The sequence below is a fragment of the Pinus tabuliformis genome, chromosome 5_2 (genome assembly GCF_031772625.1).
Source record: "Pinus tabuliformis cultivar Carrire ecotype Pingquan chromosome 5_2, CPIR1, whole genome shotgun sequence".
NCBI classification, from domain to species: Eukaryota; Viridiplantae; Streptophyta; class Pinopsida; order Pinales; family Pinaceae; genus Pinus; species Pinus tabuliformis.
In genome coordinates, this window is record NC_142306.1 from 745,274,415 (window position 1) to 745,287,105 (window position 12,691).

Here is a 12,691-nt window from a genome sequence, read left to right on the forward strand (position 1 = left end):
GAAGTGAGGTAAAACTCACTCAGTTTCCGCCATTGTATTTTCTATGTCATTGGATTGTCGCGAGGGCATCCAACATTTGTATTCATAATTACTGCTTAATAATAAAAAACCCTCAGAGTTGCTGCACTGGTTTTCCCGCATTGGGTTTTTCCGGGGACTATTTTGTCCTATGTATCTTGTTCTTTGCTCAGTTTTATGTTTCATGTATTCAAATATTAAAGAAGTGTAGGCTGCAGAAGTAATTTGCTTCAGTATTCAGAGAATAACTTGATAATGTATATTAAAATCAAATAGGTGAAGTAGATTCAGATTTGCTGCAGTAGGGATTCCTTGAGTGTAGGAATTTTCACAGATTCGAGGGGGGGTGCTCGTTCGTAGCCCTCTGTCAGACCCTTATAATCTTGTGATGAAATCAGGATTTGGAGATATGATGTACTGTTGGGCTGTTCATTCAATAGAAGGTTGTCCCACCTTATCTACTTCATTTTTGAATTCATGTTATGGTTTCATTTTCTTTTTGCCATAAATTTATGGTTGTGATGGTGCATCTAGTGTAAGGGCTCTCACTTATTCTTGAATAACCCAAAAATCTGTCTTGGCCTAATCATCACATCAGGGAACATCTTAATTATGTCTTCTTTGTAATATTCAAATTCTTCTGTTCATAGATCTTGACTCCATCACCCAACTGAAAAGGCATTGGTTTTGGTCCACCATCCCATATATTTCTAAAGTTTATCTTACAACTTTTCTAAGGATCCCACCCTTGTGTCAGAGAAGATCCAACCTAAAGCAACAGGAACACAAGATTCCCCTTTGTGTCAGAGGAGAGCGAACCTAAAGTGAAAGGAAGAGTTGTAGTGACAACGGGCAACCTTCCTAAGTGCTTCTAGATTTGCACTTAGTTTTGGGAATTTAAATATCTTGAGGGGAGATTTGGGAAGTAACAAATGGCATACTCAAACCCATTTTGTTACTAGTAGTTCAAATAAACAAGGAATCCTGCATACCAAATAAGCTTCTAATAATACTATTCTAAGCTGGTAGGACACCTCATATGAACTTGGTATAACATCGTTATTTTCCAGCAATAATAGAAGTTTTTACATTTAACAGGGAGGAGATTGTTAGTAGTTAAAATTACTAATTAGTTACTAAATAGTAAATACAAAATACATATTCCTAAGTACCCATCCAAAGTGTAAAATGTTGATGTATACATGTGTACATTACAATTTTTCCCTATTAATTAGGCAAGGAATATGCACTCAACTTCTAACTGTTCTGCATGTCATCAAATAAAGCAATATAGAAGTGTAAGAATAAAGAATTACATCCCTAGCTCTATCTGGAACCTCTTTAGTAAGCAGCAACAGCATCTAAACTAAATATGCATTTAATATTTCCAGTATACAAATGAGCTGGAACTGATGCAAATTCTAAGCTAACAACAAAATTTCTTGTATAGTAATGAAATAATGTAAAGATTATTGAAAGTTGAAACACGTGACTCAGCTTGTCCTCCAATGATAACATAATCCCAAAGATAGAAAGCATTTGGCTGTGTCATTCATATATATGACAAGCAAAAAAAATAATAATCAATGTTGTAAATCAAGTTAAAACATCAAAGCTTTTAATTTATAATACATTATGCTAACTGTGAGTGACCTTATTACATAAATTACATTTTTTTTTATTTTCCCCTTGGAGGAAGGAGAATAAATAGAAATGCATCATCCATGGTATGGTTTTCTCATAACATTACTCAGTTCCTTATTCATATGTCTTTAACCCATGGATATTAGTTTGCAAGTGAAACTCTTGTTGTTTAGAAAGATATTCTTATTAATCACCAAAAAATTGTTAATATTTTATGAAAATTCAAATTGCAACTAACTGAGACTGGTTTTGCAGTTTACCTTTAGCATACATAGCTGTTCTCAAAAGAGGCATTCGGTTTTCCCAGCATAGGACTGCACCCAGACGCCCAATTGAAGTGTCATACACAGGCAAGGTGGATCCATCACCAAAACCCCAAATCAGACGCTCCAAAGATGTTGGCATCAGTTTACGGTGCTTCCCTAGGAATCTTCCTTGAGGATCAAAGAAAAGAACTGTGCAATACAGTGTGAAACCTGCTCGCTCTATCACTCCCATTACTACATGCACTTTATATTTTGCAGCTACAGCTGCTATCCTCTCCACTTCTGGACCTGTATATCAGAGAGTGTAGATGGAAAACACAATCAGCACATTAAGATCATATCTTTTTCAACATGTCTGTTGCTTTCACTATTCAGAAGAGCAGAAATTACCCCAGAAAAATTACTTTGGCAATATGTGTAAACAAATTTAAACATTCAAAACATTCCACATATTTGCAAATTTGCAATTATGGTACTCTATAAACAAATTACAAAAAGAAACATTACCAGTAAATGTATTCTTGGTCATTGGAGTCATGATTCAGTGATGAAGATGGTGGCATGTTAGGCTACCCACCAAGGTTCAATTACCCAAAGACAGTGACAAAGAGGTGGGGCTCGATACAAGTCCTTGGTGAATTTGATGAAATAGTAACCCCTTGTTGCAACAGCATAGGGGAACAGAAGTTCTTGAGTTCCATGGCTCACGGCTCGCCCGTTGAGAGCCAATTTCACATGCAAAAGGACTGCTAGTGATGCCCAACCTTTTTTTGGGCCAGTTGCAATGCCTTTGGGCTAGTTGTAATGCGTTTCTAGAGTATAAAGAAAACACTTGGGAAGTATAAAGAAACTCACTTGCACACTCTGCATGTCGCACGCGAGCTCCTACAGAGGCAAATTAAGGTCCTTCTAGTCAAGACACAAGACTAGAAGTACCTTCCGAGCTACAAAACTCAACACTCTCTCTTAGCGAGGGAGATACTTCTAGAAGAACCTCCTCCACCTGGATCTATCTCCAACACCACCACATTATCCACTACTGTAGCTGCTCCCTCTAAACTAGAAGACTTCCCTGCTACCTACTTCAGAATCTAATCTGAAGACCTGTTCCTTTCAACCATGCTCCTAAGATCTTGCTCCTAAGCATCTAACAATGTCATATCATTCCAACTGAGGGTCTTGGTAGTTCCTGAATAAACACTCTTCCTTGCCACCAACTCCCTCTCAATCATTGACATTGTTCATGTATCCAAAATCCCCTTGGATATACCCACAAGTTGTCCCAACAACTTGTATGACTGCCCCTGTCTGATGCCAACCGCTACCGCTACATCCAAGGTTGCTCCCTCTAAATATAAAAGCACTTGTCCATCCTAGAAAAAAACTCTATATCCATCATCCTCTAAGGTTGATACTGAGAGCATGTGTACCATCAACCCTGGAACAAATAACATCCTTGTCACCTCCAAAAATCCTCCTGACTCTAGTTGGAATCTGACACATCCAACCCCCTTCACTGCATGCGTGGTGCTAGCTCCACAACTCACATGGAAGCCTGAGCCTGTCTCTGAAACACTATGGACCACTGACCTCATTCCTGTCTTGTGACTAGATGCTCTACTGTCCACTAGCCATGTGTTGAAGAATGTAACTAGGTTCGGTCTTCATAATTGTATTTGAGTCATAATGAAATGTATTTATCAAAATAAATAAAGAAAAAAATTATTATTATTATTATTATGAATTATTAAAGCATGGGTTTCATGCTTGGGTCATCATGTTTTAGGACAAAGCCCCCATTGAGGACTTCTAGGTTTTATATTAAGTCATTAGAGTCACTGTCCATTTAATGAGACCCTTCTTGGGCTTTTGAATCATGTAAAGAGAATTATTATTGAGTAAAATAAGTCACTTGTCACCTCCACACCAAGTCGGCCCTTACCTCCACACCAAGTTCGATCCATTTGCTCACTCACTCAACAAGTTCGATACACAACAAGGAGGAGCAGAAAAAGTGTGAAGTTACTAGAGAAGAAGGAGAATTGCAGGAGAAGGACAAGATCAAATTTTCTAGGCTATCTCTCTCTCTTGTGCGAAGTTACTGGGCTACTGCTGGGGTCGAAGTTCTGCTGCTAGAGAGGTCGAAGTTCTGTTGTTGGAGAGGTCGAAGTTCTGCTACTGGAGAGGTCGAAATTCTACTACTTCAAGATCGAAGTACTAGGTCGAAGTTGTTGTTGGAAGATTATCATCTGCAGAAGAAAGGAAGGGTTGACTTGGTGATTGGAGGAAGTCTATGTCTAGGTCAAGAAGTCTTGGATCATCTCGTGAAACTATTTAAGGAAGAGTCATTGACTGGGTTTTGTTGAAAAATGTAACTAGGTTTGGTCTTCATTATTGTACTTGAGTCAAACGTAATATATTTGTTGAAAGAAAGTGAAAAGTATATTATTATTATTTATTTGACTTATTAAAGCATGGGTTTCATGCTTGGGTCAAATGTCATAGGTCAAGCCTCCATTCAAGGCTTTAGGATAATTGTCAAAGTCAATTTTTGTTTGAGAACTCTTCTTCCTCCATCAAGATCTCCTTGTTGTTGGCTTCAAAGAATCCTCATCAAGTCAGCAACCCTCGAGGGAACTCATGTTGGCTCAAACTAAGTGACACTGCTCTTCAAAAATATCATGTCGGCTCATTTATGGACAAACTACTATATATACCAGGCTAAGGTTTTCGCATTACCCACAACAGAAGCTCACCTAAATTACAGAAGTACAAGTTCGGTTATCACAGTGAAAAGTTCGGTTATCTCAGAAGTTTGGTTATTACAGTGAGAAGTTCGGTCTACAGAAGCTCGAATTAGGCACAGAAATATATATACCAGGCTAAGGTTTTCGCATTACCCACAACAGAAGCTCGCATAAATTACAGAAGTACAAGTTCGGTTATCACAGTGAGAAGTTCAGTCTACATAAGCCCGGATTAGGCACATAAATGATTTTGCTGTAAGGCACAATTTGGTGTTTCAGTGCTATCACAGGTTGGTGCTATTACAAGATGGTTTCGGTGCTACAGTGACAAAGTCTCACAGTGATAAGAAATCAGTGCTCTCACAGCTAAAAGGATGACTTGATGGAGGATGTCTTGGTCGAGTTGTAAGGGTCTTGGTTGTTTCATCTTTTGAATCTACTGAAGGAAGAATTTGTGACTGGTTTTCCCCTCGAGGGGCATTTTTCCCTGGCAGCGTGCCTACATCTTGTGTCTTCTTCTATTTATTGTTTGGCATTAGTCTTGATGATAATAAAAGATAAATCAAAGGATTTAATAATAATAACAAGAAAATCACAAGTTAATGTCATAATAAGGGAAATCGTTTAACTGCCAAACTTAAGGATTTCCCAACATGGTATCAGAGGTATGGTCAAGGTCAAAGGCAGTTTGAAGATCACCTATATACCTTTGAAGTATTCTCAGTAAAAGGATCTGTTTGCATTGAAAATTAAGATCAAGAACATATCTTGAAAGAATGGATAGTTGATTACGGTAAGCTAGTTCATTCACCATATTAAAAACACCTTGTAGAAAAAGGAGGATCCCTCAAGGTGACAAGCTCGGAATAACTCTGAATTAAAGTTTGGTTATCACAAAAGTATTCTCGATGCAATGACAGAAAGACAGTCTTGTGAAGAAGCTCAGATTGGTTGCTGAAATGATGAATGGATAAACTTCATAACAATCATAGTTTCAGGGCTCTTACAATGAATACAGTTTGGTTATATCTCAGTGTTGTTACATATAGGAAGTCTATGTTCTTTAGTATCTCGGTGCTATCTCAATCACCATATCAACTCGTGACCTCAACTCAGTGCTATTTCAGTGATGCTAATACAGCGTATGAGACTCGGTTCTATCACAGTAGTGATATCACTGTAAGAAAGGTTCAATGTTGTTACAAGAGTGAGGACTTCGCATCACATACTCAGAAATTCGAAAAAGGCACTTCCGAGTTTTGGTGGCACTACAAGGATAAGCTAACTACATTTTGGTGCTACTATAGATTTGGTATTACCACAGTTCAGTACCTCCACAGTAACCACAATTTCGGTGATATTACAAGGTGATTTGGTGCTACTTCAGTATCACAGTTTGGGTGCCAATGAAATTCAGTGCCACTACAGTGACTTCAGTTTAGAGCCATCACAATGACCTCAGTTCAGTAGTATCACAGTGACATCAGTTTGGTGCTTTTAATAAGGTCTCGGTGGTGTTACAATGATAAGGTCAAAGCAGTGAAAAATATTATGTCTTCTACTCGTTGAAGATACATAACTTGGCACATATATATCAAGAATCTGAATTCAAGCACAAGGGACCAGCTTAATGTAAATCAAGTAACTATTGTCAAAATTGCACAAATCAGAGGGGTATGTAATTCACAAGGTACGTATGCTCATAATAAGCATTTGAATTTCTATTATCACTAATGGTCCATATAATCCTTGTTTCTAACTAGTCTAGGATTTAGAGTGCACTTTCTAGTTAACATATTAAGAACCTTAAATCCTTATCTTCTAGGGTTTACATGTAATCTAGGATGTCAAATAAAAGGTCCTATTGATGTTTGAAAGAATGACCAACTTATCATAAGATTCCCTCCTCCATGATTATGTAGAAAATCTAACTTAAGAAATTAAATCATGTTCTACGTATCACATGGTTTGCTTGTAAGTATGTATTACAGGATCTTGGCCTGGTACAAAGAAAACACTTCAATGAATCCTTACCAAGTTTGTCAAGAAACATCTCCAAGTATGTTTGTATATCTTATAAAATTCTCTTTATCTTATTTTTGAAGTTTGCATTACATTACTAACATCATTATCTCTAACTATCTTGAATCATAGAGATTCTTGTTTACGGAGATTCATGTCTCGATAAATCTACCCCTCTACATCCTTAATTGATTTTATAGAACCTTAGACAGGTTCTCCGGAAAACCCTAACCTAAGGGTATGCTAATGTTAATGTCTAAAACCTTAAAACTACTTAGGGTTATTGTAAAATGCTATTTGAAGTTTTTGTTGATGATGTAATGCTTGGGATATCAGTATGATCATGAAATCTTAACTGTTAGGGTTGAATGATATGTGTCAAAGACCCCGAACCTTTAAAAATTTTGGTATTGTAGGGTTCAGTGTTGCGGGGGAGCGCCCCCCCCCCCCCTCGATCCCGCTCCCAATCCGCGCTCCGGGCGGGAGCGACTCGGGAGCGGGTCGAGAGCGCGCTCCCGAAATCGCTCCCGAAAAGGGAGCGATTTCGGGAGCGCGCTCCCTAAAAAAAATTTCGCTCCCTGCCTTTTCGGGAGCGTTTTCGGGAGCGTTTTGCCTTTTTTGCATTTTTTTTTTTTGTAGTAATGTTCGAAATGCAATTTTTTTTGAAAGAAACAAATAGTTTTTGAGTGGGGCAACTTAATGATCAAGTCTAGGCCCTAGTATTGATATGCTATTCATGGTAATGTTAAATTCTTAAAGTAAAAGTGACATTTTCTTTAATTTTCATTTTCATCCTTTTACTTAAATTTTTAACATTACCATGAAATGACTCAGGATGTTTGAGAGTGGTTTCGTCCTCATTGGATTTCATATGGAGAAAGTAGAATTTTAGATTTCATTCAAAATCCAGCAGACTTATCAGTTTTTCAGGATTTCAGGATTGGGGGATTGCAATGTTTCCATTGAATTTTGTCATGTATTAGGGTATGGAACTCATATTTAATCAAGAGTACCAATCCCTCTATGTACCTTGATGTTAGTGACATTGGTTGTCGAACTCCTCTATCATGACCCTTCTAAAAATGTACGCATCACTCAAACAAAATCTTGACTTGACATGCTATGCTTTTTCTATCTTATGTTAATGCTTAGAGGGTGATATTAATGACAAAGATCCCTATACAGATACAAAGGTAATGACAAAGATACCTCTGGATATTAATGCTTGGAGGGTGATATTAATGACAAAGATCCTGATTTTGCAACAAGACTAAAAAATTAGACATTTTTCGTGGTGGCAAGAGGCCCAAGCATAAGAAATAGATAATAGATTTACTTCTCTTTTCTAGTTTCTAGTAGCTTTTATAACTATTGACTCTTTCATATTTATTATGATATTTTTTTAACAATATATGACAATTTAAGTTTGAAGTTGGCAATTATAACTCATTAGTAATGAATTATGAATATGATGCTTCATGAAAGTTGAAAGTTGTTTCATTTCATTTCATTTTATAACATTTCATTTCATGTTAGATATTATTTGTTGTAATGGTTACACTTAGCTTACAAGTACAACTTTGGTGATCAATGATGATAAATGTTATATATTGAATTTTAAAAGCTTGAAACTTTAAGATTGATGAATCATGAGACTCAATATGTTGTATGTTACTATGTTACTAACTTGCGGACGTGGTTGATGAAGATTATAACTTCTAGATGATTGTTGTTATATGGTTCAATCCAATGTTTTACAAAACGGACTCGGATTCGGACTCGGCCGAGGATCGACTCGGAAACGGAAACGGAAACGGCAATGACTCGGCCGGCTCGATTTCAATGACTCGGTCGTTGTAAAAAATACATTAAATATTTATTTTTTTTATAAAAAAACATAATTTTAAATATTTTCATTCAAGTTTCCAAACACACAACATTATAATATACATGGAAGACAACATATGATCAAAGTAGGCTCATGAACCAATCCATTATATCAAAATGGTACGGTGTACCCAAGGGCCAATGGCAATAGTAAATACATAGTCAACTGTAGTCTGTCATACATGATCAAAGACTCAAGAGTCAAAACAAAATACAAATAACCAAGGAGGCTAGTAGCTACTGGCTACTGCCAGAGGAGCCAAGATCATCTCGACCAATCTCTGGATCATCATCATCAGAGGCAGAGCCAGACAAGGGGCCCCTTAAATAGAGTTTGGGAGGGGGAAATGGACCCCAAATGCATTTAACTAATCACATAAACCTTTTCATGTCCACAAACCCTAACTAAATCAGCCAAAAATCAGCAAAAAATTAATTTTTTTTAAGTTAAAACGCTGCCCAGCGGGTTCCAAACGGTACGGCCGTTTTTTGACGTGACCCGGCCGGGTTGACCGGGTCATAGGGCCGAGTTGAAATTTTTTTGGGTGACCCGGAACGAAACGGCCGTTTCGGAGTCAACCCGGCCGTTTCGTAAAACAATGGTTCAATCTATGTTTTTTTATGTTTTTTATGTCTATTTCATCATTCTACATGTTTTTGTTGACATATATGTATCAAAAATTAAAAAATATAAAAATATATATATTTTTAAAAAATCGCTCCCCGATTCGCTCCCAAACCGGGAGCTTCTGAAAATGGTCGCTCCCGCTCCCCGCTCCCAAGTAACATTGGTAGGGTTTGCTTTGCTATTAAACCCTAGATCTTTAGGGTTTGGTTGGGTCTATAAGCAAAAACTTTGTTATGTATTTAGAGTCCTAGGAATGAAACCCTATGTATGTGTCCACTAGTTGATACCCTAGCTTGATCTAGGTTGATATATGTCTAAAATATTAATATTGCCTAACATATGATGTGCTTATGATATGCTTATGAATTCCTAGATATATGTGTTGACCTAAGTATTAATGGTCATGAGTCCTAGGGTTTGCCCTAGTCAATGTTTGATGGTCTAGGATGATGTTGTTTGGAAAGTCTAGGGTTTAGCAGCTAAACCCTCATAATAGTTAAAATTCTCTAGTATGAATAATCGTCTGGAATTGATGAATCTATATAGTGATTGCTAAGAATTTGAAGATGGAAATCTAGGGTTTACATCAAACCCTAATATATGTTAGTCATGATGCTAATTAAGTTGTGATTGGTTTTGATTGATTGAAGCTCATGTATGAAATCTTAGTGAAGAGTCTAAAACATGAATTTTGAAAGTTGTTAGATTCATTGATTTGATTTGCTTCTACGGTTTGCTATATGAAGGAACTTGTCGTTGAAAGAATATTGAAACCCTAGATATAATATCTTGATGAGTTGTGGATGTGATTTAGGGTTTGTAACAAAACCTGGGCAAGAAGTTGAAGTATTGAAGTATAGTCTCTTGCTAATTATGTTTGTAAATGCTTTCGTTGTTATAAGATTTTGATATGGCTAACTTCATGCTTCTATAATTTTGGGTGTACTTGTGTTAGAATTTGGTAACTAGGGCCAAATTCCACTTTGGACAGCTCCTCTGGGGAAGATAATTGTAGCATTAAATTCCTCTTTTCGAGAGGACCAAAATTGACCTAAAGATCATCAAATTTGGTTAAGGAGAAGCGTGATTTTGAATTTATGATTCTATCATGTAAAATTAACTAGGTCAACCTCACCTATATGTCGGCTCAATAAGCCCAAAAGTCACGTCTCTTCAACCCCATCGGATTGCATATAAAGAGGAGCCTTCTCCCTCATTTTAAAAACATCAAATGACCTGGGAAATTCTTCTGAAGCAGCCACAGATTGGAGAAGATTGGAGATCAAACTGTTTGGGTCTATTTATCTTCCACAGGTCCGAGTTAAGAGTTGGTTGCTAGTCGCAGGCTTGAGGACTGATCTGGGTGATGTTTTGGCATAATCCTTGGATAAGGGACACTCCTACAGCTAGTCGCATTCATTGATTGGAGCCACAGGTGGGCCGCAGGCCTGATTGTCTTGGAACAGAAAGGTCGTAAAGCATTATGGGCTACTGGTAGGCTGCAAGTCTGTTTCTAACTTTCTCCTGATCAGATAGGTGTATGACATGGAGGGCTAAATTCTAGCCTAAGTTGGTAGCGAAGAAGAACAGAAATAATTGAAGGAAAACCACAGTGATTAAGGAGGTCTGGGAGTGAAGAAAAGAGGGTTGTAACCGGCTGATAGCAAACCCTTACACGTGATCAGAATTGCAGATTAATTGTTACAAATTGGCAAGTCATTCTTATTGTACTCTCTTTTTCTCTTCTGAACATTTGATTTTAATAATAGGAAGAGTTGATGAAGGGTTTTCCCCGTCGGGTTTTTCCCTAGCTTGAGCCATATACTTGTGTTCTCTTGCCTTGACTTGTCTTCTGATTCGATCGTATATGTTCTTTCTTAAGTTGCTATCCATGTGATAATGATTCAGTGATAATTAAAGTGTAATGGACTAACAAATGGGCTAATATGGTATTTGAAGTAACTAAGCAAGAACGTGTTAACCTAAATTTAACATGGTATCAAAAGCTAAGGAGAGGTCAAGCCCAAGCAAGATTTGTTTGGGAGACTTTTTCAGGAGGATGACTGCAACTCTCGGATACTAGAACAAAATGTCTCGTACAGTAAGCCTGTTTGCAAAATTGAATTACACGAGAAGACCGGATTTTTGGACACCAAATCTAGCCTCCATTTCAAAAGGTCTTATGTGCTTCTTGGCCTAAAAGAAGAGATTTGTTATGATGATATTGCACTCCATTTGAAAAGAAAAAAGGATATAAAAGCCTGGAATAAAGACTGCAAGGGACCAAGGCATCAAACCTTACTATCCCTTGGCCTCATCAAGATCAGTTAGTTATTTTGGAAGACAATTTCATCCTCCCTGAAATCCTTTGGACCTGTGGAATCATCACTTAAACTTCATGGAGATCGAGAATAGTTCTGGGCATATCTTCATGGGTTTTGGTAGGATTTTGTTGGCGCATATTACAGGCAGCTCTGAGGGAATTTGTATGATTGCAATGGTGATTTCTCCCTCCTTTGAATATGATCTTAAGATTGATCGTGTAACTTGAGGAGAACTTCTGGTTGCCTTTAAAACACTTCGCTGGAAATTAAGGTGACAGTCTTTAAGGTGGATACGAAGGGTGTTTTTTGAAGACTGTCCAATCATCTGCGAAGGTTGTCATATTCATTAATATTTCTGATTAGAAGATTTGATCTATGTGGTCTTGATTACCCGCTGCGGCATAAATATTTGACAGAACCTGGAGCAGTGTTTTTTTTACGTTTTAGTATGGTTTGGATCCCGGTTCAGGGTTACAGGGAAAACTATAGATACAGCTGGTTGAGGAGGTCTGGTAAGTAGGCTGAGAGGTCTAGAAAGGACCCTCTTCTCTAGTCACTGCGACTCAAATTATTAGCCCGGGCGAACAAGGGTGTGTCCTTGTCCTAGAAGGCAGTTTTTCCCAATGTTGCAAACATCAGCATCGGGATAAAATCGACAAGGGTCCGAAAAACCAAAAAAATCGTAAAAATCAGGAAAATATCGGCAAACATCGGCAAAATTAAGATACCATAAAAATATTTTAAAAATCGGCAAACATCGGCTAGGCCAAAAAATCGTGATTTCGACATAAAATCGGGATGTTATCGAGATGTTCGCAATACTGGTTTTTCCAGTATTGGTATGAACAAAATGTTGATGATCAGATTGAATATTGTAGGATGTCTTGTGAAGATGACCAAGACTTACAACATATCTTAGATACCTTGGAATCAACAGATAGAAGAAGGGTCAGTTCTGAGGTTTCTGTTTATAAATTATAAAAAGCGAACTCCACAGTGAAACGAATCGGACCTCTGGAAGTCTCTTATATATTAGAGGTTTTTTTTAAGAAGGAATGTACAATTATCATCTTTGTGACACATAATCTGAACATGTATATTTTCCAATTCTGAACAGCATGACAAAAAAATTATGAATTTCATCTGTGTCATCAA

General features: G+C 37.4%; 1 protein-coding gene across 1 annotated transcript in view; it reads right to left on the reverse strand.

The window, feature by feature from the left end:
• LOC149161383 (bifunctional nitrilase/nitrile hydratase NIT4A-like) overlaps positions 1-12,691 on the reverse strand; it is a 96,870-nt gene that overhangs the window by 34,197 nt on the left and 49,982 nt on the right. Inside the window, exon 3 of the mRNA XM_089436981.1 lies at positions 1,923-2,216. Coding sequence (XP_089293107.1) covers positions 1,923-2,216 — 294 coding nt within the window. The remainder of the gene's footprint in view (positions 1-1,922; positions 2,217-12,691) is intronic.